Source organism: Myotis lucifugus, unplaced genomic scaffold, assembly GCF_000147115.1.
Source record: "Myotis lucifugus unplaced genomic scaffold, Myoluc2.0 scaffold_473, whole genome shotgun sequence".
Classification (NCBI taxonomy): domain Eukaryota; kingdom Metazoa; phylum Chordata; class Mammalia; order Chiroptera; family Vespertilionidae; genus Myotis; species Myotis lucifugus.
Genome location: NW_005871521.1, coordinates 387,307 through 413,167, shown reverse-complemented (window position 1 = coordinate 413,167; position 25,861 = coordinate 387,307). Strand labels below are relative to the sequence as shown.

General features: G+C 44.0%; 1 protein-coding gene across 1 annotated transcript in view; it reads right to left on the bottom strand.

Annotated features, from left to right (window-relative positions):
* Window positions 1-25,861, bottom strand: part of RYR2 (ryanodine receptor 2) — a 169,795-nt gene that overhangs the window by 120,262 nt on the left and 23,672 nt on the right. Inside the window, 17 exon segments of the mRNA XM_023744551.1 lie at window positions 405-562; window positions 1,407-1,511; window positions 2,649-2,865; window positions 3,279-3,471; window positions 5,048-5,289; window positions 6,693-6,826; window positions 7,137-7,255; window positions 7,596-7,691; window positions 10,612-10,747; window positions 11,559-11,742; window positions 12,657-12,778; window positions 13,976-14,140; window positions 17,977-18,133; window positions 20,419-20,493; window positions 22,055-22,151; window positions 22,757-22,862; window positions 24,507-24,619. Coding sequence (XP_023600319.1) covers window positions 405-562; window positions 1,407-1,511; window positions 2,649-2,865; window positions 3,279-3,471; window positions 5,048-5,289; window positions 6,693-6,826; window positions 7,137-7,255; window positions 7,596-7,691; window positions 10,612-10,747; window positions 11,559-11,742; window positions 12,657-12,778; window positions 13,976-14,140; window positions 17,977-18,133; window positions 20,419-20,493; window positions 22,055-22,151; window positions 22,757-22,862; window positions 24,507-24,619 — 2,419 coding nt within the window.

Here is a 25,861-nt window from a genome sequence, read left to right as displayed (position 1 = left end):
ACAGTCTCTGCAATCTGCTATCTTGACTTTACATTTCACTTTGAAATCCTGTCCTTTCTTAAAGCTGGTTTATTTTCACAGCTTTGAAAGGGTCCATTAGCTGGACATGTCATGATGGCTTTACCCAATGCTCTGCTCACAGCCTTTGGTTATACAAACAGTGCTGCCAGGAACAGCCTCACGCATGCAACACATGCACTGTGTCCTTCGTCTATAGGAACGACCCCTAGATGCGGAGTTACTGGATCAGAGGGCACATACACTTTCAAGTTTAACCAGGTTGGCCAATGTCAATAGAAATGGTAACGATTTCCATTCCCACCAGCATTGCCTTTTCCCCAAGGTTATCAACCTGCTTGACCTTTGTCAATCAATAGGTTTAGTTCCAGCCGGAATGAAAGGACTTAACACTCAACCCTTCCAGGGAGGATGCGTGGGAGGGGAAGCCAAGAACTCACTTCAGGGTCTCGAGCGACATCTGCAGGTTGTAGTTGCGCTCCTGCTCCGGCAGCTTGGAGAACTCCACCAGACACGGGTGCTGCCTCTTGTTGTCATCTCTGACCTGAAACAGGACAGGAGGTGCATGGGTCAGTCCCCCAGTCAGACACCGGCAGCGGCCCTCCAATCAGCAGTGGGGCGTGAGGGGGAAGCAGACGGGAGGCCCAAATCCTTACTGAGTGTAGTGGCGACTCCGCTTTAATGTGGAATCATTTTTCCGTGTTTAGAGCCACACTGGTCAGAGACCCCATGAACCTGACATAAACTCTTCCGGGGGTCCCAGCCCTACATCTCACCCACACACGCTCCTTCCCACTGTCACGAATCACCCCACCACCTTAGCAAGATCGATTAGCATTATACAGGGTTTTTTATATATTAATCCTTGACAGCGTAGGCTAGAAATCAGACTACACTAAATCAAAGACTTTAGGGATGGATCAATGAGAAGGCTGGCCTGGATCACTGCACTGGTAATTAAATATTAGTCTTCCTGGGGACCTACGTTACACAGGCCTTTGCTCCCGTGGGGACCTCGGTGACAGGTGTGTGCTGTCGGGGAACAGACTGCTCCGTGGGAACATCCAAGCTCTGCAGATGCCACACGAAAGCCCTTCCACCCACACTGGGCTCTCTCAGAACCTTTGAAAGCAACGCCTACTGTCCGCCTGTGTTCACCTTGATTGGAAATGTAACCTGCAGCTTAAAGATGGGTAACTCGTCCACGGTCAAGGCAACTGAGCCATGCTTCAGTCAGCCCGCCCATCACGGTGCTCCCTCCCCAAACTGATGTGTAGGAAAAACATCAGTCCATTCATTCACATCACCACACAGCAAGATGAGCGAGAAAACGTTGCGTTCAGAAAGTTGCATTAACGGAATCTGTAGATAAATGGAAAACTCCATACCGGGCCATACTGCCAGCCAAGTTCAATTTTATTCATAACCCAGAGCTCGTGGATGTTCTCTGCCAGCTTTTCTCTTATCCTCTCCAGGTGGGGGGGCAACACGATCTAAAATTGAAGAAAAGAAAAGAAAGCACACATTAGAAAAAATACAATACGACACAACGCTAATTGTTCTCCCTGCAACTGGACTAAATAGAACTGCCTCATAAACCATTAAAATAACTAGGTTCTAAGCCATCTATTATAACCTAGTTGTAAAAATATAACTAGTTATCTAAACACTCTTTAGGGAAATTTTGGGACCTTTTTTGGGAGGGTGGCAACTGAGGTTTCTAGTTTATGAACCACAGTTAGGAAGAAAGAAGATAGAGTTTGGTCGGGACAACTGCCACAAAGAAAGACGCCTTGCTGGATGGGCGTAGGCTGCCGAGCAGAGCCTGCGTTATTTAGGACAATCACACAAAGTCCTCACCCCGTCGTGGCCTCATCCACAGACTGGGCGATGGCCACTCTGCCCAGACGGTGCACTGGCTCCGTGAGCCAGTAGGTATCTGACTGCAGTGATCTATTTCTTCTTACCTCTGTATTGTCAGTGATTTCCAAATAGAATCTTTATAAAGAGTAAGTTTAATAACTTTTCTATAAAAAATACAAAATGATTTTCAAGGTGAGGTGTTGTGTCACCCACAACTAATCCCTCAACAAGCAGAGCAGTGTCTGGTCGTGCCCAGATGAGGCAGGGTCTGCAGGGAGCAGCTCTCACCGCCTCCTCTCCCCAGAGCAGTGGGGGTTACCCAGGTCCTCAAGGTCCCAGAGTAGCATCGGATCCCAGGAATTTCGACTCTAGAGCCCATGACCTCAATCTCTACCCAAGATAAATGTTGGTTAAGTCGTTTCAAAATAGTAAGTGTATCTAGATGGGAGAAGAAACAAAAACTCCACGTCTACCCTACGTAGGAAGTGCTCTCTAAAGTTAGTATGGGCTACCTAAGGCTGTGACCTTCACTGTGTTATAAAAGCAACGTAATGGCTTAGGACCACCCATAAAAATAAAACCGAGTAGAAGAGAAAATAGGTAAGTCGACATGGTAAAGTTCAGCATTATGTTATGAAACTTGCTTCAATCGCACATATAAATCATGTTACTGAAAACATGCATTCCTGTGGGTGGCAGTCGGGAGCTGAGAGCCCTGCACATCAGAATGACCGCAGCACGGACGGTGCCTGCAGGCTGGCGGGTACCTGGCTGGTGTCCACGGGGACCGGCGTGAAGGCGGCTTGGGTCAGGGCAACTGTGGGGCCCAGCAGGTCCCGGGTGTAAGTTCTCTCCTGCTTGTACTCGCGGCTGTGTTCCACTTTCAGCTTTTCTTTTGGCAGCACAGCTTCATAACAAGGAGCATAGCCCGGTGGGGGAAGGAATTTAAATTCTCCGTGTCTCCCCCCAAGCAGAAAGCGTACCCTGAAAAGGACATACATGATATTTCCATTTGCTGAAGAAAAAATGTAACCTAATTTCTTATCCTTAGTCAAAACCAAAAAAACTTACTAAAGAAAACTAATGAAACTAAATAGAAGGTAATTAAGTGGTATTTTTTACACCATGTTGTCCATTTCCCCTTAGGAAATAAAAAAAATCGACTTGAAGTATTTCAGGACACTGGTTTGGGGGAGTTAGTGCATGGCTATGTGGACAAGCCCCAGCCTCCCCAGATCACCTCTGGGGTGACTCGAGCCCCTTCCTGTAAGAACAGGCAGGTGCCATGGGAGGGATGACCCTGAGTGGCAAAGGCTAGGGGAGCAGGTGACAGCAGGGCAGTGTCCTGTGGAAGTGTGAGCAGGAGGGAAACAGACCACAAACACCGACATACTAACTTGATTCCTGCAGAGAAACTAACAACGGGAAAGAAGAGGCCATCGATGTTGAAGTTCTCAAACATCCCCTGAACAGGCTGTCCATTAATTCGGAATGAGATGCTTGGGGCACTTAGATCTAAACAGCAGCTGATGACGTCATCGGTCCTCAGCAGGTGCTGGTTTGGCGAGCTCACGGTGCTGGCGATACAGCCTGTAAGGACACGAAGGAAGGGAACGTGTGTTTATCTCAGAGAATCACCTTCAGGGCTGAAGGCAGAGTCTGAGCGGCAGTGACATATCAGTGCACAGCACGAGAACAGAATAGAAGCTGGGACACATATAATATTATACCTTAAATCCTTTGTCAAAAAAGTGTTGCTTTTTTTTTTTCAGAAGCTATGCCATGTTATGAAATAGAACTTCTACATAATCAAGAGATAAACTTTTAAATGATGCCAACCAAAGCATATCCTTTTCATAAATTAGAGAACAGACTAATATTGTTAATTTATACTCAACCAGCAAAGCTGAGACTTGGTAGCTGGTGAAATGAACTATATACTTATTTGTAAACAGCCCCACATCTCTGAAACAAAGTGCCATGTGACATAAACAAATTCCTCACAATCCAGGTTGTAAATCACAGATCCCTGAGGTTGAATTATCTACCAGGAAGTGACCTTAATTTATTTTTTCCAACCATTTTCCAGGGATTGTGTTTGGTCCTTTTTATATGGGAAGCTAAAGCTTCCACATACCAATCAAAATAAGCAGGAAACAAATAAGTTTTTTGCAATTGATTCATGAATCAAAAGGCTACTTTTTAAATACAGAAATCTCCCTTTGTCTTAAATTCCACTTTCCATAGTTTCAGTTAAAAAGGGTAAACCAGTGCCTTAAAATAAATGGAAAATTCCAGAGATAAACAATCGTAAGTTTTAAATAATGTGCTACTCTGAGCACCGTGATAAAATCCCAAGCCATCCACTCTTTCCCAACCAGGACAAAAACCATCCCTGTGTCCAGCGTCTCTATGCTGTATGCACTCCCCGCCATTAGTCACCAGCCGTCTCCTTGACAACTGTGGTGATATGGCAGCGCTTGTGGCCACATCACCCTTATTTACTTGATCAGGGCCCCAAAGCGCAAGAGCAGGGAGGCTGGCAATTCGGATCTGCCACAGAGAAGCCACAAAGTGCTTCCTTTAAGTGAAAAGGTTGCTTGTATAGAAGAAATATAGTTTATATAGGGGTTCAGTACTATCCGTGGTTTCAGGCATCCACTGAGAGTCATGAACACATCCCCAGTGGATAAGGGGGATGACTGTACATTTTTCTTTTTTTCTTTTTTTTTTTTTTTTATATATAATGATCCTTCCGCAGGTTCACCTACGGAAACCTTGTTACAACTTTTACTTCCTCTAGATAGTCAAGTTCGACCGTCTTCTCAGCGCTCCACCAGGGCCATGGGCCGACCCCGGCGGGGCCGATCCGAGGGCCTCACTAAACCGTCCAATCGGTAGTAGCGACGGGCGGTGTGTACAAAGGGCGGGGACTTAATCAACGCAAGCTCATAAGCAATATAGTCCTTCGAAAATGTACTATAATTCTAAGTTTTCTTCTTCCCCTAGTGATTTTGCTTTTACTTACCACTCTCATTCATCATTTCAATGTTAAAGTTCTGAATAATAAATGGATCAAATAGAAGCATCAATTGCTTTCAGAAATGGGCAGCAAGGGCAAAGGTTTCCTTCCAAAACGCTGTGAAAGCAAACGGACAGCACTCACCTGCCCAGAGGTGCAGGCCGTCAAATCCATAGGAAAAGAGGTCGTCTCCAACGCCGTTCCCGCCCCACTCCTCGCCCCCTCCGGGGTAGGGAGAGTACCCTTCCGTGGACGCCCAGCCCACGCGCAGGTGGGTGGCTTCGGCCGTCACGAAGGGCTCTGTGTGGTCCACCATCAGCTCATAGTACCACTTCTTATACTGCGCAGAGCCTTCGCTGACGCCCAGGAAAATGTTAGGCCTCATGCTGTATGAGAGAGAATACACACGAGAAAATCTGAGCCAACCTTTCACTGTCTAAATTGACGTCTCACTATTCCGAACATTCATCCTGCTCTTCAAAGATGCTAAACACACATTTCCTTAACTGCTGCACCATCACCAAGACAGTCACGGAGACGCACAGCGACGCCCGCCTCCCGGCTAAGGCTCAGAGAACGGCGCTTGCTGCCAGGGTCCCTGGCAACGTCACTCAGGGGCTAACATTAGTCTCAACTGCTCATCAGCATGTTTTATTTCATTAACCATGTTTAAGATGAGCTGCGCAGTGTAGCTGACCTTTAGAATTAGCTGAGCTGTATTAACCCAGGACATGGAGACATCTTCCTAAGCTCTGTGTTAGCTGCGGTACGAGGCTGAGGCAGGCCACGCTGTTCGAGAAGGAACAAGGTGACCAACCAGCTTTGTTGTTCTCTGTGCCTCCCTGGGAACCGAGGAATTGCTAGTTAGCTGTATTTAACTGCATTTCAGGAGGGGTCTTGTGCCCTATGTTACCACCAGGGGTCAGAGAAGGTCTCAGGAAGCACCCTCATTAACAGTAAGTCTATTCTACAGAGAACCATGAAGGACATCTTAAATCAATCCTGTTTTAAAAACACAGTATGAAGTCAAACACCAAATCCCCACATTTTTGTTTAAAACAGTGAAGTAGTATTCCCTGGAGTGGCTAGATTCACAGCATCACAGTTCTGACTGTACCACAGATAATACCTTAACTATAAGATGTATTTTCATTATTATCACTGTTACTATTTTGAATAAGGACAAACTCAGTCTCTGGAGTGAGACCTGAGTTCCTGTCCAGTTCCCATATTTTCATGCGTCTATAAATTGTGGGTGCCAGCACCTGGAACACACACAGACAGGGCAGAGTGCAGGGGAAGCGCTCAGCATAGTGCTGGCACCCAGCACTCAATGCTCGATACCTTGGAAGGTAGATCTACCTACAAATTTAGTTTTATTGGTTATTTGTGGAAATTAGTACATTTTGGACATTCTAATTCAATATTTTGATTATACTTGGTGAGCACTTCAAAGCTGGTATCGAAGGGCAGTGCTTTTAGTTGTATGTTAAGACATAAAGTAGTATTCTGTCCAGCTATTTCCTCTATTGCTGTTAGCCTGCTCCCGAGAGTCAGTGGTAACCCAGCAACACAACGTTGGCCTGTGATAAATGCGTATTTCGCTCAGATCATCTATTCTTATTATGCCATCTGATCGGTAGAAAACATTCCTATATACTATTAACTAAGGAAATCGATTTTTAAACCCAGTGAAATGAAGAAACCACCAGAGGTCTCAGCTACAGAGCTAGCACATGAATTCCTTGGGTGGGCCACCAATCTGGAGACACTGTCTGTCTGAACAGACCTGCTGACGTGGTTCACAAGGCGTGTCTGCAGTAACAGGTCCCTTCCGGGCAGGAGATTGTCACAGATGAGATGCTGGTTGGAACGGACTGCCACCCCGTGGCAAACGCAGAGAGAGCACAAGACGTCCAGAACCTGCGCAGAGAAATCGCTGTCAGCGGACTCCAGTCCCTTTCAGACCAAGTGTCAGCAGCACATGGCACCGACGGAAACACATTTCCTCCAGTCACGTCAACAGGACCGTGCTGTGGACAGTCACCTAACCATCGTCCTCCATACACATCTGAGAACGCTCTTCTCCCACTGACGCTGAGAATAAACACTGAACGATATTACCTGACTATGTAATAAAACATCTGACACACCTTTTTTAAGTTATCTCATTTTAAAAATATATTTAAAATGATTCCCGAATTCATTTATGGCCATTACAGGGCTCCCTTACCTTGTGATTTCTTCCATGCTTGTCTAAAAGTGAAATAATGGATTTAATATGCCCTTCTTTGATAATATTTAGAGCTTCTGGACTTTCTACTAACACACAGTGCAAAACTTCAAGAATACCTAAGATAAAAAAGAACGAGAAAATATAAGAGTGACTTGTCTACAACGATCAACGTCTCCCCTTGTCCGTAAGTGAGCAGTTATTGAGTGGGGAGGGGCGGGATCTGGTCCCAGGGCGCTTTCAGGGCTCACTCTTTATAAATGCAAATGAACAAGGTAAGGTCAGACTGCTTTTCAGAAATAACCAAAACAATACTGACACTGTCATCAGTCAGTAAACACGTAGCCTACCGAAAGGAAACCATTTCTATTGCGCTGAACCTCCGAGTGTGTTTTCATGTCTTAAAGGACATAAAGTAGGAGAATTATATCCCATCCGAGGAGGTACCGGGACACGTACCAGAAGAAGCTTCCAGTCTTTCCAGTCGGCTGACCAGCCAGTCGAGGGAGCCAGAAAACTGGGCACAGTTTTTACGATTTCCTCTAATTAGAGCCGCTGAAAAAAAAGAAAGATTTCTCATTTGTGTGATTTCCTAGTTCCAAACGCGACCAGTAATAGTGGCTCGAAAATGTTGGGTCAAGAAGAAAATACCTCTTCTTTATCTCTAAAGCAACACAACTACATTCACACAATGGAGACGTTAGAAAAAGCACAGAGGTGTTAGCAGGGAAGGAACCACTGGCGCTCATTAGGAGGGATTACTTTGAGGAGGTAACATTCACATTGGGAGCTGATAATGAAGGATAATGGAGAAGCCAGTGTCCTGGGAGTTCCCTCACTTGGGATCGAATACTCATTGCTTTTAATTAGCCTTGAGACTAAGTTATTGAATTTCTCTAGAGCTCAATTTCCTCACCCAAATAATGAAGAAGTTAAGAGCACATCAGTTTTCCTGAAAATAAATGCAGCACCGAATATGGGAGACAACTAGTAACTGTAACAGGCAGCGGAGAGATGAGTTAAATGATATGGGGGAAAGGGGGCCAATGGGCAATCACTCTGCAACCTGTTCCCTGTATCTCTTCTTCCTATTTGGAGGCTCACATGCATTTCAAGGACCCGAGAACCCCGGCAGTAAAACCACCTCTTCTCACTTTGCTTAACCTCATGGTCTCTGTACTCTGACAAAGAACCCATCTTTTATGAAACTGCAGCCCAATGTGTATACTCAATGGAAAACTGTCCATGTTTCAAAGTCATTCAATTCTTCCAAAATACATCTGGTAACTAAGGACGCCCTCTACTGTCTTTCCCACACAGTCAGCTGTGGCATCAATGCTAACAGGAAGCCAGAGGGAACCCTTTCAGATATAAATCCAAAACTCTTTTACAAAAGTGGGATTTACAAATCATATTCAGAAATACGTTAGCAACATTAGTCAAGCTGGGCTTATTCCTCCATTGAGACAGAAATGTGTTAGAAATCTGTTAATATCTCCATAAACTCCAAAATGTATATATTCCCACCAAAAACTTTAGCTCAGTGAAACAGTTCCTACTGAAATTATGAGTGTGCATGTGCATGTGCACAGGGTGTTTCACAGATAAACGGACTGTGTGAATTATTATAACTCAGCAAGTTAATTAAGAAGTCACTTAAGTGAGTTTCTAAAGTTATGGGGAAGTATCAGAGAAATACAAGGAAGTTCGTCACTGTTTATAACAGCCAAACACTGGGACGGACTGAGGTGGACTGTGATGACGACGCATCTCTCAGTGGGCGCTTACAGCCACCAGAACTGACGCAAGTTCACAGTTCCCGCAAAAAAACTGCCCACAGTGTAGACGGCAGGAAAACAGGCCAGAAAAGGATGTTGATAGTATGATTCCAGTTTGGTGATGTAAGTGTGTAAGCTCAAAATAAGTACATGCAGAGCATGGAGAAACTGTATTTTTTAGAGTATTTCTCGGGAATACGAGCTGCCATTGGGGGAAATACATCCTGCTTGTGAGATCTTGAGGATCGCAGTGAGCATGGGGCTGCTCTCCATGTGTGGAAAGGGGGATTTCCTTATTCCAAACAGGAGGGAAGATGGACGGAGCTAGGCGGGGAAAGGGTCATCAATCCTGTTATAAAATCACAACTGCTCCATAGGCACGGCAGTGTGTGTGCACCTGTGAGGAGGTGATGGTCCGTGGTCAAGATGTCTGTACCTAGAAAAACACAGGTGACAAGGAAGGAGCATGGAAGTGACCAGATAACCCCCAGGAAGTACAGACACACAGGGAGCCTTGAGCCGTCTTAGTCCATGAACTTGGACATGGAGGAGGGCCACAGCATCCACGATCAGCGAGAGCTCGTGTTTCTATCTTGATCTTGTAATTCTGTTTTTCATGAAGGACATAACGGGGAAGGAGTCACAGGCCCGTGGCTGTGAGGGGAAGGGCTCTAGGCCATGTTTGCTCTGCTACCGAAAGGCCACCTCATGGGAATCTCTTCAATGTGTGTGTCTATTATATGATGGACATTTGAAGTGGACACCTGAGCTTGCTCCCTGCCTTCTCTGGAATCGCACCTGTCTGGCAGGCAGGCAGGCCAAGGCATGGCCCGGTTCCCAGGGTGGGTCAAAGCCGGGATCAGACAGAGCCGGGCCTCCTGCCAGAGCGAGCAGGTCAGGAAGGGCACAGACACCATCTGGGCTGATGAGTGGAACAGCAGGCTCCTTCTTCGAGAGCAATTCCAGGGGCAGCCCCGCCACTGCTCCATGTCCGAGAGTTCACTTCCGGCGCTGAGCGCTGACTGCAGCCACCAAGGCCGTCCAGGGGAGCCAGCACTGGAGGCGGCTGACCCCTCGGAGGGCAGGGCAGACAGAAGCTGGTCTGGATGCTGCGAGAGACACTGCTTCCCACCCACTGCAGATGCCCTGTTTTGCAAGCTCACGGCCACCCTTGGGAAGGGCAAAATCTCAGACCCTTGACAAGTGACAGCAGAAGCTGCAGTAATTGCCCGGACCACACGCGATGCAGCCCTGTGTCCTGTGCGTACACAGGGCCACGAGGAATGCAGTGCAAACCATGGCCTGTGTCACTTACTGTTCCTCAAGTGTCCCTGGACCCTCACAGGCAGGTCCCAGAACGGCGAGAGGAAGGGGCTGGGAGATCCCTGACAGGGAGCGTGGGTAACAGGGGCTCTGTGGGACTCTCTTCAGAATCCAAAGCCAATATCTGAGGCTCATCACCCAGAGGCCCCCACCCACAAACACACCTGGACCACTCTCCTTTACCAGAGGCAAAGCCACGGCTCTGGCCACGCTTCACCCTGAGATGATTCAACAGCAAGCATCACTGCACGTAGTGCAGCTCGGGTAAAAACTAACGGCTTCAATAGAAAGCAAGAACTAAACGGCTGGGAGTGCCCTGGGATCATTTTCAACAGACACCGCAGTTGCCTTGAAAACCCAGCCACCCTTCTTACCCAGCAACTCATACAGGGAATTCAGAATGGACTTCCAGGCCTCCCCCGCCTCTCTGCCAGCGACCTCGGCAAAGTGGGCGGCGCTGCTGTAGACGTGCAGCCGGTCCACGCACTGGAGCACGAGGCTGATCATCCCCTGCGAGGGCAGAGAAACCACCGTCAGAAACATCGGGTCTGCTCACGCCCCAAATGCAAAGTGGTTTCAATAATGGAAAGCCTGGCTGACGGTGAGCCTCTCAGTCGTTAAGAAAACTGAGGTCACTTATTCGCAGGACCAGCAGCAACACCTGCGTGACAAACAGAATGCAATGAGGGCCGCTTGCCTGGTGGCCGGATCGATAGTCCAGCTTGGGGGCCCTCGCTGAGACTCTAGGACAGCCCGTCCTGGCATTTGGACCCTCCCATGTGGTCCTGCTACTATTCTGTCTGTAAATTACGGCACTTCCGCTCTTTTGGCAGAACTTTCATGAAATAAAACCATACACGAAACTCAATATGAGCAAAAGGAAGCAGCGGGGTCGCTGTGTCCAGGCAGGGGCCTGGCGCTCTGCCACGTGGCCCTCTCCTGGGCAGCCTCTGTCCCAACACAAGCTCCCTGTGCTCCTGGGCAGCTCCCAGGAGCTGGAAGAACCTGCATTCACTCAGACACCCGAAGAGCCTGTTTTCACATAAGTAACACGAAGCAAGAAGAGTGCAGTGAATGACCAATGTGAAGCGAAGGCTGAGGAGACAGTAACACACGGTCCTTTGCCAGGGGCGTGAGGAGAGGGGTTCCCTAGACACTGGCAGAAATGACAACCATCGCCGCTCTCCAAGGCCTGGTTCCTGCAGCCAGGACAGTGCGCCTGCTGCTCTGATCGCTAAGTGCAAGATGTCAAGTAGAGTCCCCGCGGAGGACCGGTTTCCCAGGAGGAGAGTGGAAAGGACTTGCGCTGGGAGCAGCTCACCTCCTCCTGGAAGAGGTTCTGCCGGTTCTTCAGGGCCCGCAGCCGGTTCTGCCTGTCCTCGTGCTCCAGGTGCTCGGCCGGCGGGTGCAGGTAGCTGATCAGGTCCCGCAGGCTCAGGCTGACCGACTCGATGGGCAAGTCCACTGGGGGCGCCTTCGCCTTCCTGCCCAGAGCATCCAGGCCCCTAAATGAACAGCACCATTGCTCTCATCGGTGACTCACAATTTTATGTAGGATTTTAGTTCCTAAAGCTTTACCCTCTCTCCCAATACCACTGTAAAAGGCAAACAATATTTGAATCACAAATACATTTATTTATAACATAGTCAAACTCACCTCTTATCATACTGAACCAAATAAACTCACAAATGACTCAAATACAGTATCTACATATGCAAACTAAGGAGAAGCAATAGTAAATGCCTGGTTAGGAAGTGGAACATATCTGCCATTAGAAATAGAACCATTCAATTACTTCCTAGGAGAAACTCAAGCGATAATTAATATATTCAAATAAAAACTGTATATTCCTTCATGTATACATAATGTTTTATTAAAACCCCAGTACTGAGAGAAATTTATCTAGAGAAAAGCTGGAAGGGCCTAGAGGACCAATATTTAGAAACCAACTGATTTTCATTATAAAGCACTAGATGCTCGAGTTTCAGGATGCAACGTCCCGAACTGATAATTTTGACATTTTCTCATTCCATTGTGTTTGGTTTTGGGAGAAGGAGCTGTTAGCTGCTGATACTCACTGCCATTCTGTTTAAAAAGATATTCTAATGATATTAACTCATAAAATTCACTTAGTCACCAGGAAACAATATGTTAAATGCTTTCCTATTACCTGAAAGAAATGTATTTAAAATTAAATTTTAAAATGGCATCATGCTGCATTTCCTAGCTTTTGAAGGAAAACATATTATTGGCATGTAAGTGTGTGGATTTGTTGAGCTTTCCGAGATTCTGAGTTTTAAACTCAAAGCTTTGAGACTGACCACCATAGTATACTTTAGAATTATTTATTTGTAGATTCAATCAGGAAATTGAGGTAAAATGTCAAATAGCCACCACAACAAAGGACAGTAAATGTACCTTATAAACCTGTTGAAAAGGAAGACGGTGCTCCGGATGACCCGCGCTGTCCGCGACTCTTCGTGCTGGGACCTGGACAAGTTTATGCCGTCGTCCATGTGGCCTTCGTGATGCATGATGGCCTGCGGGAAGCACAGGGACCGCCATCACTCCAACACCTCCCTTCCCACCGGGGCTAGGAAGGTGCGCACTCCAAGAGGCCATGGCAGTACACAGAACCAAGACAGGTGGAGGGGACTGTAAACTGTTGATGATTTTAAAGCTTTACCCTAAAGTAAAATTATTTTGAGGTAAAATAATATGCAAAGGTCCCTGGACCACCTAGGCATTTAGTTACTGTTTTAAAGAATTAATCCAGCCCTGACCGGTTTGGCTCAGTGGATAGAGCGTCGGCCTGCGGACTGAAAGGACCCAGGTTCCATTCCGGTCAAGGGCATGTACCTTGGTTGCGGGCACATCCCCGATAGGGGGTGTGCAGGAGGCAGCTGGTCGATGTTTCTCTCTCATTGATGTTTCTAACTCTCTATCCCTCTCCCTTCCTCTCTGTAAAAAATCAATAAAATATATTTTAAAAAAAAAAGAATTAATCCATTATTGTACTGAGTTTAGCAAAACAAACCCCAGAATATCTTCACACATCATGTTCAGTGACTGCTCCAAGTCTAACCCTCTGAGGGAAGCAGCAAAGGAAGCCATTCAGCTTCAGCAGGCACAGTGAGCTGAGCAGACAGGTAATGAATAGTGCTCAGCAATGCTCCTAAGGCATCTAGGTTCTTTAAAACTGCATTTTATGTTGTTAGTTCTTGTTAGGTGTTGGGTTTTTTTTTAAGCTTACTATGAGAGTACCACATGAGAAGAGACAAGTGCAGAAACCTTAAGTGGACAGTTGAATTGTTCTCACAAAGTGAGCACACTGTGAACACTCGAAGCAGGAAGAGAAGGTCATAGCACCTCCACATCCGCCCAGAGCTCGCTTCCTGCCCTGCCCTCCACAATGGCCCCCACCTTCTCACTTCTAACAGCAAAGGTCACTTGGGTTCTATATATAAATGGAACCATGAAATGGGCAGCCACTGGTGCCCAGCTTCCTTCATTCAACACTTTCAGAAGATAGTTGTCATCTAAACAGGTGTACTGAGTTAAGATTAGTAAGGAGAACTAAAATTGTAAACTATCTAGAAAGCAGTGCAAAATGGAACATGCATGTCGAGAATGAACGTCAGCAGGTGGCTGAGAGTGTTGGCTACCTCTTCTTGCCTGTGTTTGTGTATTTTGGCCATAAGAGATGACTGCGAGATGGGGTTTCTCTCGCCTCTCACCTTGCGCTGTATGGCTCCCATCCTCACAGACTTCACGTCCACGGCCTGGTAAGTCAGCCACAGGCCTGTGTTCACATGCTGTATGTAGCAGACCGAGTCTCCATACTTGATCTCAGAGGTTCCCATGCCATCGACTTCTTTTCTCACCCCTGCATCCAATTTTTCCTAAGGAGAGAGGAAAAAGAGATAAGCAAGTTTTTAAAATACGACTTTATCTTGAAAGAACTTTGCCTTGTTGTAAATATGTTCCTTGAAAAATTCAGCCCTCTGAAGTCCCCTGAAATAACAGTCAAATATTTTATTCTAGCAGTTCAACCACTACTGAAGATTTGAGTAGAAAATTATAAAAATAAATAACATATTCTTGAATAACTCACACTGATAGACAATTATTTTAGCCATAAAAAAAACTTTATATTGGCCAATGACAAACTCCAAATGAGATATCTTAAAATGAACAGTTTTCATATTCTTTTCATATTCAAATGAGCAGGCTTCATATTCTTTCCGATTTTTTTTTCTTTATTTGTACTTAACAGCATAGGTTTGTGGGACAGGAAATCCGGTTTTGAGTTCAGTCTCTGCCACCTGCTACCTCTGTGATCTTAGAAAAGTTAAACAAAGCTGTTTAAGCCTCAGTTTTCCCAGCTGTAAATAAAGCTAATAAACATACCAGAAAACATGAGATAATGCATGTAAAGCTAACAAACATATCAGAAAACATGAGATAATGCCTGTAAATATTTCAGCACAGTATCTAGGATAAAATAACTTGAATTTTTACTATTTTGGCTATGTAAACGATGATGATAATGGTGATTATGTTAGCAAGGATGTTAATGCTTCCTTTAGAACTATTCAAAACTACTGTAACTCAGTTTCCCATAATGCAATTTCCAACTTGAACGACAGAGTCACTGGCTTCTAAGGGCCCTGGGCTACCCTCCCTCTGCTCTGAAGCAGCAGTCGATGCTCTGATACCAGCTGTTTCCTTCAAATCCCTGCACTTTCATGCTGCCTCCTTCAACAAGCTCCCTCTCGTGGACACCAACAGCGTGTGGTGGCTGCCAGAGAGAAGGGGGTGGGAAGTGAAGGCGGCCTAAAATATGGTGACAGGAGATTTGACTTGGGTGTGGGCACACGGTGCAATATACAGATCTTATAACACAGAAACCCAGACTTGCCCTAGCTGGTTTGGCTCAGTGGATAGAGCATCAGCCCGCAGACTGAAACATCCTGGGTTCGATTCCAGTCAAGGGCACGTACCTGGGTTGCAGGCTCGATCCCCAGCCCTGGTCAGGGCGCATGTGGGAGGCAACCAATCGATGTCTCTCTCTCACATCATGTCCTTCCTTTTCACACCACTTGCACTATTGGCTAACTTCACCAGCTCCCATGATCTTAAAAAACAAAGCTGCGTAACAAACTGAGTAACTTAGTAATTCATATTGGCTCTGACTGATACACCTCATCTTCACCACTGGAGGTTTCAATGAGCCCGCTCTCTTGTCTACTGCCATTAGAAAGGATCAGCATAGCCTGGCCTGTGTGGCTCAGTCGATTGAGCGTTGTCCCATGCACCAGGACAAGAGGTCACTGGTTCCATTCCTGGTTGCAGTAGTAGGGGGCGTGCAGGAGGCAGCCAATTGATATTTCTCGCACATCAATCTCTCCCTCTCCCTTCTTCTCTCTCTAAAAAATAAGTAAAAACATATTTTATAAAGGATCAGCATAAAAACTATCATTGAATTTCCATATCTTCTGTAAAGCCACAGCTGGTCTTATTTCCTATTATACTATCAGCACCCCTTGATAAAAGGTTACTGCAGAAATCTCATTTGAATTTAATCCTAATTAAATAAAAATGTATCTACAATGATAATTTTGTATACTTATTTTGATAAAAAATATACATGTTCTTCATTTTACTTTCATCTTTTAGATATTTAGTCATCACTAAACAACTACAATAGGTGTGCTCATCTGATCACAGGTAAACAACATATCTTCCCTGTCTGCTATTATTATTTTAAATCTTTAATTCTGTTACTAAAGAAGGCTTTAGATTTACTACTTAGGCTCAAAGTTTGGATAAGCCACCTAACCTGCTTCAGTTTCCTCATCTGTATAATTAAGATTAAAAATAGTATCTAAGCCCTAGTCAGTTTGGCTCAGTGTGTACAGCGTCGCCTGCAGACCGAAGGGTCTCAAGTTAGATTCCAGTCAAGGGCATGTACCTCTGTTGCGGGCTCCTCCCAGCCCAGGCCCTGGTCGGGACACATGCAGGAGGCAACCAATCGATGTGCTTCTCTCTGTCTCTCACTATCTCTAAAAATCAATGGGAAAATATCCTCGGGTGAGGATTAAAAAACAAATTTTAAAAAATAGTATCTAAGCTTCATAGGATTGAACTAGAATTAAATGAGATAATACATGTAAGATACTTAGCACATTATTTGGCCCATAAATTAACCGTTACTCTTATTTTCATGTGTGTTTTAAAGCATTTAAAATATTTTTCAACCAAGAATAAAAATCCCAAACAAAAATAGCATACTAAAAACTATGTCCTAAAAATGATTTTGTTCTATTTTTTCATTTGTTCCATAATCCTTGTGATCTCATTGGCAGTCTTATTTGAGTCTGATTTCATCACTTCAATAGCAGCACGTTTCTATTTGTGGCGCATGGGAGAAGGAAAACTGGAGGAAATCCCCCAAAGAAGCATATTTTAGAGGCATTTTAGGCTAAAAAATTCCATCTTGGGGAAATATAATACATATGTGATTGGCAAGATCTACCCTTATAATAAACAAATAATAGAAAGCAATATAAAGACTTACTCTATCTCCTGGGAAAAAATTATAATTACCTAATTGGCCATTATTTTAAAATCAGAATTCTACTGTGATTTTCAAATTAAAATGTTTTCTTGGCCTTCGGTTTCACCTTCTCTTTCCTCAACCACGTTACCACGTGCAGTTCTCACTGTGAGTTAAACGAGTGGAGTGTGTATGGCAGCAAGTCAGTAACAACCTGCTTAAGACAGCCGTTCCCCAAACATGAGTGCCAGGCAGGAGACCAGACTCAGAGAAACTGAAGACTTCATTAAAAAGTGATGCTGGCCCCTGGCCAAGGTTTCTCAGTGGTTGGAGTGTTGGCCTGTGCACCGGAGAGTCACTGGTTCGATTCCCAGCCACAGGCACATACGTGGATTGCAGGTCCAATCCCCGCCCCAGGGTGCATGTGGGAGGCAACCTGTTGATGTATCTCTGTCACATCAATGTTTCTCTCTCTCCTTCTGCCCCTCCCTCCCTCCTTTCCACTCTCTCTAAAAAAATAAAAATAAGTGGAAAAAATACCTTCATTCCTCTGGTGAGCATTTAAAAGAAAAAAGTGGTGCTGGGATCCCTGGTCTCTGTACTCCCTGTATAAGCTACGACATTACAAAATGGCCCAAATCCAGAAATAGCCCCCATTCTCCAAGTGCATATTAGGAGAGATATTTGGAGAAAAAATGTTTCAAAGGCTACTGCTTTGGGCAAGAACTTTTATTCAGAGTGTTTGAAAATTTTCACAGCTTTTGAGCCAGTATGTCCAGTTCCAGGATCCATCTAGAAACAAGTAAAAAATGTGCACAAAACATGTCCAAGAACGTCAGTGCAGTGGTGGTTTTTTCCTTAATTGATTTTTTGTTACAAAGAAATATGGCTATTGTAACAGGCAAAATAATCCGGAGATGGACTTTTTTGAAGTTAAACAAAAATTTTCCTGCACTCATGTTCCCACACACCTTCTATTTTGATCTTTCTGAAATATTCAAAGTTAAAATCTTAGAGCAGTCCTTCCCTATCAAGCATATAGAAATGTACAAACATAGATTTATTTAAATCAAAACAATAAAATTTTGTAAATACAACTTGCTTTTTTTCGCTCACCAGTATCCGAAGGAAACGTGGTGGGTCTACCTACAGGGGACCCAGCACTACTGTCCCGCTCACCTTGGAAGAGCGGAAGGTGAAGGCTGTAGACTTCACATCGGCTTTCTCTTTGTCCATGAGGAGAAGGTTCTTGTCTTCCATGAGACTCAGGTACTTTCCCGTTGTGACATGCCGCAGTCGGAAAGGCTGGCCCCACCGTATGTGGCTCCCACTCCACCTGCAGAGACAGGTCAGACTCGATCCAACAGCAGCCACAGCCACAGGGAAACAGCAAGTCACGTGTACATGTCAGCAATGATGGAAGGTGCTCTGCATGTACCGTCTTACTGAATGGTCTCGGAACCCGTGAGGCTGGTGGTATTAATGTCAGTTCACACATAACAAAATAGTAATTCAGATGATCACGTAACAGTCAACGTTACACAGCCACTAGCAAGCAGAAGTGACATTTCACTCTAGGTCTCCTGACTCTCAATGTGACACCATCCACACTAACCCTACTCCTTGTGCTCCAAGTTCACCTCTCCTCACTAGTCACAGATACAGAAATGATAAATTTAAATGATACTTTAGAGTTTACTAGTTAAAAACTTTTGTTGGATTTGCACAGACTTGCAAAATAGTGGTACAGTCAATGCCTAATTATGACAAATTATAATTTATATACATAAATTAAACTAAAGTATATATTTACCTGAAAAAAGAAATATATTCCTATGGTTTAAATTTAATAATGAAGAACAATTATCTCATTAAAAACCAGTGAATTAAAAAAAAGAATATGAGAACTATAAAAGGTCAAAAGGAGAAAAAGGAAAATATAGATAAACAGAAAATATAAACTAAGGTTATAGAAAAGATAAAAAGCAAAGTTATGATCATTAAAATCTGCTAAAAGTAATGACTTTCAGAAAAGGTAGAAAGGAAAATCTGGTTGTGTACCACTCCCGCTTCCGCAGGACCGCGCACTGAGTCGGCACAGGCAGACCTCGGACTGCTGTGAGCAGAGGGGACAAGCCTCACAGATGCATGACACCAAGTGGCTCTTTGCAAAGCAAGGACAGCCTCTCATCATGGATGAGAAACATGCGCACAATCAAATAACTAAAAACCAAAAATAACTGAGTGGAAAAGAATTCCCTTGCATATAAAATCACAAGGAAACAGTGATGACAAAGTTGCTGTTAGACAACTAGAGTTCAAGGCAAAGCATGAAGGGAATGCTGTCAGGTACTTTAAAAAGATGAGATAAACTCTAAAAAGTATGCACATAGTCATCATTACCTCATGAACCATATAGACAGTAGAGATGTGGAGGCTTTCAATATGATTTTTATCAATTAACAAATTTGTTTTAAAATAGTCATTAAAAACTATTGTAGTCTACTAATTAAGGGTATTTTTTGAAAAATCTTCTATTTTAGTAAACGGTAAGTGATATTTATGCTGTTTTGCTAAACTGGTTTTTTGACTTGTGATATTAGCATTGAAAATTATCAGTACCATGATATTACGATAAGTTCATTTTTACATGAATCTGTTCATAGAGACAACTACTTATAATACACTGTAATCTATATTCTGTGCATGTATTTAAAGTAATAAAAAGTCCTATGTCATACCTTACCACATTCAAGGATATACAAAGTTTTTCAAGATTATTGCCTGGGATATATAAGCAAAAGCAACCGAAGAGCACTAAATTACTGAAATCATTATTAGGTAAGCATCAACCTCAAAACTGTACGTCTACAAAGACAGCTATTCTATACTAAGATTGTTCCTTACACCCATCATGGAGTCTGTAATCCTAAAGCAACAATTTCTTTAAAATAGAGAACAAATACTTTAAAAACTTACTGCTTTTGAGGCAAAGGACTGAACCTTATAATCCTTTTTAAAATTTATTTTAATTCTATTAAAAATTATGCTTTTATTATCAACATTTCATTTTATTTAAAGGAACTAAAAGCCAATCTCTGAACAGCTTTTTTAAATCACTAGAAAAAAATACACACACACAAATGCATATATATATATAACTTATTTCTCTAATAAATGCACAGCAGCTTCATATTACCACCCCCTTTGCTGACTCGGCTGTTATTTGTGAGTAAACACAGAGACTGCTGGGAATGGTCTAGTGCCCTGGTTCACGTTCAGGTCTCCTCCGTCTCACAGGTGCTTCCAGAAGGTTCAGTCCAGAGCTTGCCAGGACTGAAGTGAGTGACAGGCTTATCTCCAAACCTACCTCGAGGGCTCCCAGCAGCATTTTGTGCCGGGAGATGCACTGACCAGATGAGAAGATGCTACAAAAACCAGTGAGGCTGAAGACAAAAGCGGCTGACCTACCACCTGGTGAACTGGGGCTCATGAAGGATAACTAACGGGCAGGAGGGAGGAAGGGAGGAGAGCCTGCCGCTGTCAGCGCTGTGTTTGCTGGTGCCCAGCCGAGCGCACTGGGAAAGTGGCACGTGGGCTGCATTCAGAGGCGCTACTCACGCAACTCTCAGCGTCTCCAGTCTCCACAGGGACCGGGCGTGGACAGACACGGCACCACCTTCATAATGAACAGTTCTGTTTTCAAAAAGAGAAGCCCGATTTTAACATGTTTCATTCTTGGACTCTATTTTTCAAGCTAATTAAAAGAGAAAAGCAAATGGAAAGCCTTTGCATAAACAGTTAAAGCCATACTTTTTGGAGAAGACAATAGAGCCGGAAATAAAAATAACCAAAAATACTAACAGTGACCCACATAAGTCTGCCCTAAATAAACATTCGATGTAAACACGTGCCTCATCATTTTCTCCTCTAATCCCATTCATTCCCTCTCCAACTCCCCTCCCCCATCTCCCCCCGTGAATATACTCACCTGACTCATTTAATTCAGGTCCTTAAAAGTACTCAGCTATAACTTTAGGTGTAGTTTAATATATTATTATTTAAACACATTCATATTTAGAGTTTTCAAGTTTGTTCTAGATACTTAACACATTCTAATATTTTAGTATAACACATTCTAATAGTTTAGTATAACAATTTGAAAAAGCGATAATAGAAAAGTATAAATATCACCAAACATATAAATATAAGCAAGAAGTTGCACACACACCCAAAGCAGAAACATTTATTTGAGGGTACTTCACACGTACCCAAACGCCAAAGCCCTCATGATAACTGTTTGTCAGTGGCGCTAAGTCATCATCCACTACATCCAAACTGATCTCTGGGCCACCACATGCCACCTTTCACGGAAGCCAGAGCCCACGCAGCACCTCGGAGTCCTCACTACCTCCTGCTCCCCTGGGCCTTCTATCTCCACACAGCCCTCTGCTCTCAACAGCCAGTTGATGATTATTAACTTCCTAAGTGTTCCCTGTATCTTTCTGTAAGTTACAGAAAGAAGTTTATTAAATAAGTTACCAAAATATGTATGTTAATATTATGAGAAATGTCCTTTCAAAACTAAAACATGTAACAAATCATCCAGACGACACCTGCTCTCGCAGTGATCCCTTGTTTATGTATTAACCTTATCAGATTCATCTGAGAATTCATGAGGCAAAGCAGAGCATTCAAATCATCTTAAATATTTTTGTTTTTGTATTATTTGTGCACTTTCCCCAGAGATCTGGACTACATCAATCTCAGTCTAATGCCAAATAATATTAACATGAGAGAGGTATTATAATCACATAAAATATGAGGAACGTGGTCAGTTCTATTATCTATGGCAGCAAATGGAGGTAATAAAAAAAAGGTCGTCAACTTTTGTACAATTTGAGAAATCTGATTTTGAAACTGAATTCGAGACTAAATGTTCCAGAAAAAGAATTAATCAGAACCAATGAACATTTAATGAAGTTCTAAGTCGATTGTTTAATGTGTTCACTCCTCCCACTCAGTTTAATGCGATGCTTATTCCATGTTTTAATTTTTTCAGCGATTCCGCTGATAGGTAATAAAACATAACACAAGGAAAAACTGCAAAGGAGGCCAACAAATGGGTCATTCAGGGGACAGATGAATGTTAGAGGCCCACTTTCTCTTATGCTAACGGCCTGAACAGGCATTTCCTTAATTTAAAAAATTATGTCAAGGCAAGAAAATCAAGGCTTAGGGCGCCAGGCTCACCCACCTCCGCTGCTCCTCCCCATGCTCCCCGGAGGGGACGGTGAGGCACTCGTCCATGTGTCCGTGCAGCAACCTCAGGACGTCGCCGCCAATCAGGTACCCTGTGAGGATGAAACTCGGTCTAGCTCAGCTGTCATGCTCACGTGGTAGCTGGACAGTTCACCTGGTCCAATCTTCTATGTTCTTAGACAGAGAACCAGGAGTCTCGCAAGGCTTGCGCTCCTGGCCACATCTCAGAGAGGGATGGTTCCACCTGCCTGCTGCTGTTGGGCCTGAGCCTCGGAGCCCCAGAGTGAGTGACATTCCCACTGGAAATACCACCTCAACCCCGTAAAATCCTCCCTTAAACATACATGCAGGGATAGGCTCGGACTTGAACCTGTGCAGGTGACAGTAATCAGAACAAACGCAGATGGCCCGGAAACCCTGATGCATAGGCATTGTTGGGACCCCCCCTCCAAGCCACCTGCCCCAGAAGATGGGAAACCTGGACATCCGCCTAACTGAGCAATACCCCGGGGCAGCAGCCCCCAGGAAGCCGGCACAGAAAGCCACACAGATAAACTGAAGCTGACCACAGCATACAAGTAGCAATTTAAACGAGAATCTTGGGTGTCATCACCTAATTTACAGAATAGTTTGACACAAGCTCTGGCTAAGAGCCAGCTCGGGGTCACGGATGAGCCCTCCCCGAAGAGGGGTGTACCTTGGGCCGCTTCACTTCCTGAGCTGATGGGGGCCACGCTCCAGAGCGTCAGCTGGAAAGCGGCGTCCACGTGCAGGCTGCTGCTGCCGCTGCCATAGGACAGGTGCTGCGGAGAGGGACACAAAGAGGCTTTGCCTGGCTGCGGGCGGGCCCAGCACGCACGTGCTTCTGCCCACTCACACCCAACACAGACTGGAACTGCACACACGGAGCATCTATGTCAGCCCTGTCACTCAAAACGAAGAGGCCGGTAGAAAAAGATTAGTTTCTATTTGTCTTTAGGTATTTCCCATCTTCATTCTAAGAGTTACTAACTTAAGCCACTAATCAGAAAACAAATGAATACACTAAAATAAACTGATTCATTAAAGCAGACTATTTTGTTTTAAGGCCTACCGATGAAGAAGGTTATACAGATAGTGGGTACTTACCATTAGAATTATAAGTTGTCTACCTATCACACTGTGGTGTCTTTTTACAACAATGCAGGTGAGATCTATAGAACCAATGTCTTATTTTATGAGGTTATGAACTTTTTATCTGCAACTTGACACAATAGCCATTCGATGGCGATGTTTTCTAATAGGTATCTAAAACCAAGACAAACACATTTTCTCCACAATTCAGATAGTACAAATTTCAGATTTCCTTCTTAAAAATAAAAATGTGTCAAATATCGTATTTAATATTTTAAGAGCCATAATATATGAGTTCTGAAACTAAAAGAAAAGAAAAATTATGAAACCACTCTAGAATTTTACAGCAGATGGCCTCGGTTATTTTACCACCTGGCTCCGCTAGAACTGCAGACAGACACTGTGTTCTTGGGGTCATCTCAGCAAACATCACTTCTCCAATGCTGGTGACAGATGACAGCCTCAGCTTTCAAAGATCCCATCGTACCTGAACTTGCCCGGAAACCAACCCTCCCAGTTGGATGAGGGGCATGAAGTCGCAGCAGGACTGTCATGCTGGGGAGCTCCATGGGCCTTCACACCCACGGGTTCTCTCACCTGAATATGCTATTCTCGAGGCACCCACAAAAATAGGCATGTCACTCTTAAACAAAATGGAAACCAGGCTGATGGAAAATAACCTTTCTAAATATCATAATATTTTGCACTGGAATCTCTCACTTCCATTGATTTCAATCTGCAAACTTCTGCAAATGATTATTCTTTAGCAAAAATACAATTCACTAAATACTAGTAAGTTCAATTGAATATATATTGGCCTTACCACAAAATAAAAAATGCCTTCAATGATTAAACATAAACTTTTTTTCATTTTCCCACTGTCACCCTCTACTCTTTGAAACAATGTCAATGAGACCTCAACTTGTTTTTATTTTGTTTCTCTTAACGTGGCAAGTATTTCTCATATACGAATTTTCTTTCATAAATATCCAAATCAGTGGTCACAACCTCATTAATGCAGCCCTCTCGCCGGGTGCAGAAGAGTCCCAGTTCTGAATTCCTGATCGGACTGTGTGTAGTGCGTCAGTGAGAGTCCAGGAAGAGGCACCAGGGTCAGAACAGGGCAGGATGGGGGCAGGATGGGGCACACGGAAGGGGGCACCCAGGGCAGGGCACACCAGCCCTGGGGAGTTATCGCTCTCTCATCAAATAGAGGTACAGGCTTGTTTCTAAGCAAGTCTCCTGGATAATTTGCGATCTACACTTTAAAGAGGCTGTTTTATTGACCTTCATGCATCACCTCAGCAAGTCCGTGCCCTGCTCTCCACACTTACCAGGTACCTTTCGGAGGACACACTCACTAAGATGAGGTCATCGCCGACGCGCACCTTCTCTCCCTCGGACCGCTGCTTGGAGGCGGGGTGTATGGTCCACCAGCAAGCCTCGCCTGCGGGAGGGGTGAGCAACACAGAGCAGCCTCTTAGTGCAAAACCCACATGCTTTGCCGGTGACTCCACATGAAAGAGGGAAGTAAAAGAAGTCTTCACAGCCAGTCTCCTTAACAGAAATTTGTTCTGTTCACTCCACCTTCAGGAATTTGAATTATAACGCAACTTAATCTCTTAGACCGTGAAAATAAAAAGAAGTAGGCCAATTAGCTTAGGATAAGACACATGGAAACATACAGCTTGTCATAGAACTGGTTGTGACGGTTTGGGAAGTTTGGTGTCTTTCCCCCTGTTAAGAATTGGTTTAAAATGATCTTTATGCTGCATAAGGCGAAATTCACCGGTCGTGCCGACCTGACTTCATTCTTTACAAAAGCGTATGGTGTACACTGTTCATGTTACTCTGTGATGACATCTAGTTTTCGCCAGTTGGTTTTCAGAAGGACTTGGAGTTTTATGATGTGACATTATAACAATTTACTTTCTGGGGGATGCTGATTTAAAATGGGCACAACTGTTATCTAAATTTTACTATCCTGTGCCTTAATTTATTTTGTGATTTAAAAAATGTTTTCTATTAATCTAAGTGTAACATAAAAGAGAACCCCATTATAGACGGGCGTATTATAAAAATAGCTGGGTGTAATCAAATAATTCCTCCTGGAACGAGCCATGCTTAAGCCGCCCAGTCTTCATTCTTCACTGCTGTTACCTAAGACACAAACTAGCACATAATCCCTCAGTCTGGTCATTCTTCCTTTTAAATATAAATGCAAATTCTATCCAAAACATTCTAATATTCTCATCCAAAAATGAGAATATTTTTAGTGACTTGTTATCTAATAGTTTGATTCTCTCCCTTTGCTCAGCTTTCTCATTTTCCATAACACTTTTCTTCTTTCTAATTCCCCAATGCCAGAATGTAGGTCCCCTAACAGCAGGGCCTTCCATGTTTGGCTCACCGGGGTTTCCCCGGATGCTAGCATTTTTCTTTTTAATGCTCTGGCACTCAATAAAAATTCATTTTGCATAACTGAGTAAATGAATCAGCAAATGCTATTTCTTTTCTTAATATATTTGTATTGATTTCAGAGAGGAAGGGAGAGAAAGATAAACATCAGTTATGAGAGAGACTCACTGATCGGCGGCCCTCTGCACATTCTACACTGGGGATCAAGCCTGCAACCCGGGCATGTGCCCTGATGGAATCCAACCGTGATGACCTGGTTCACAGGTTGACG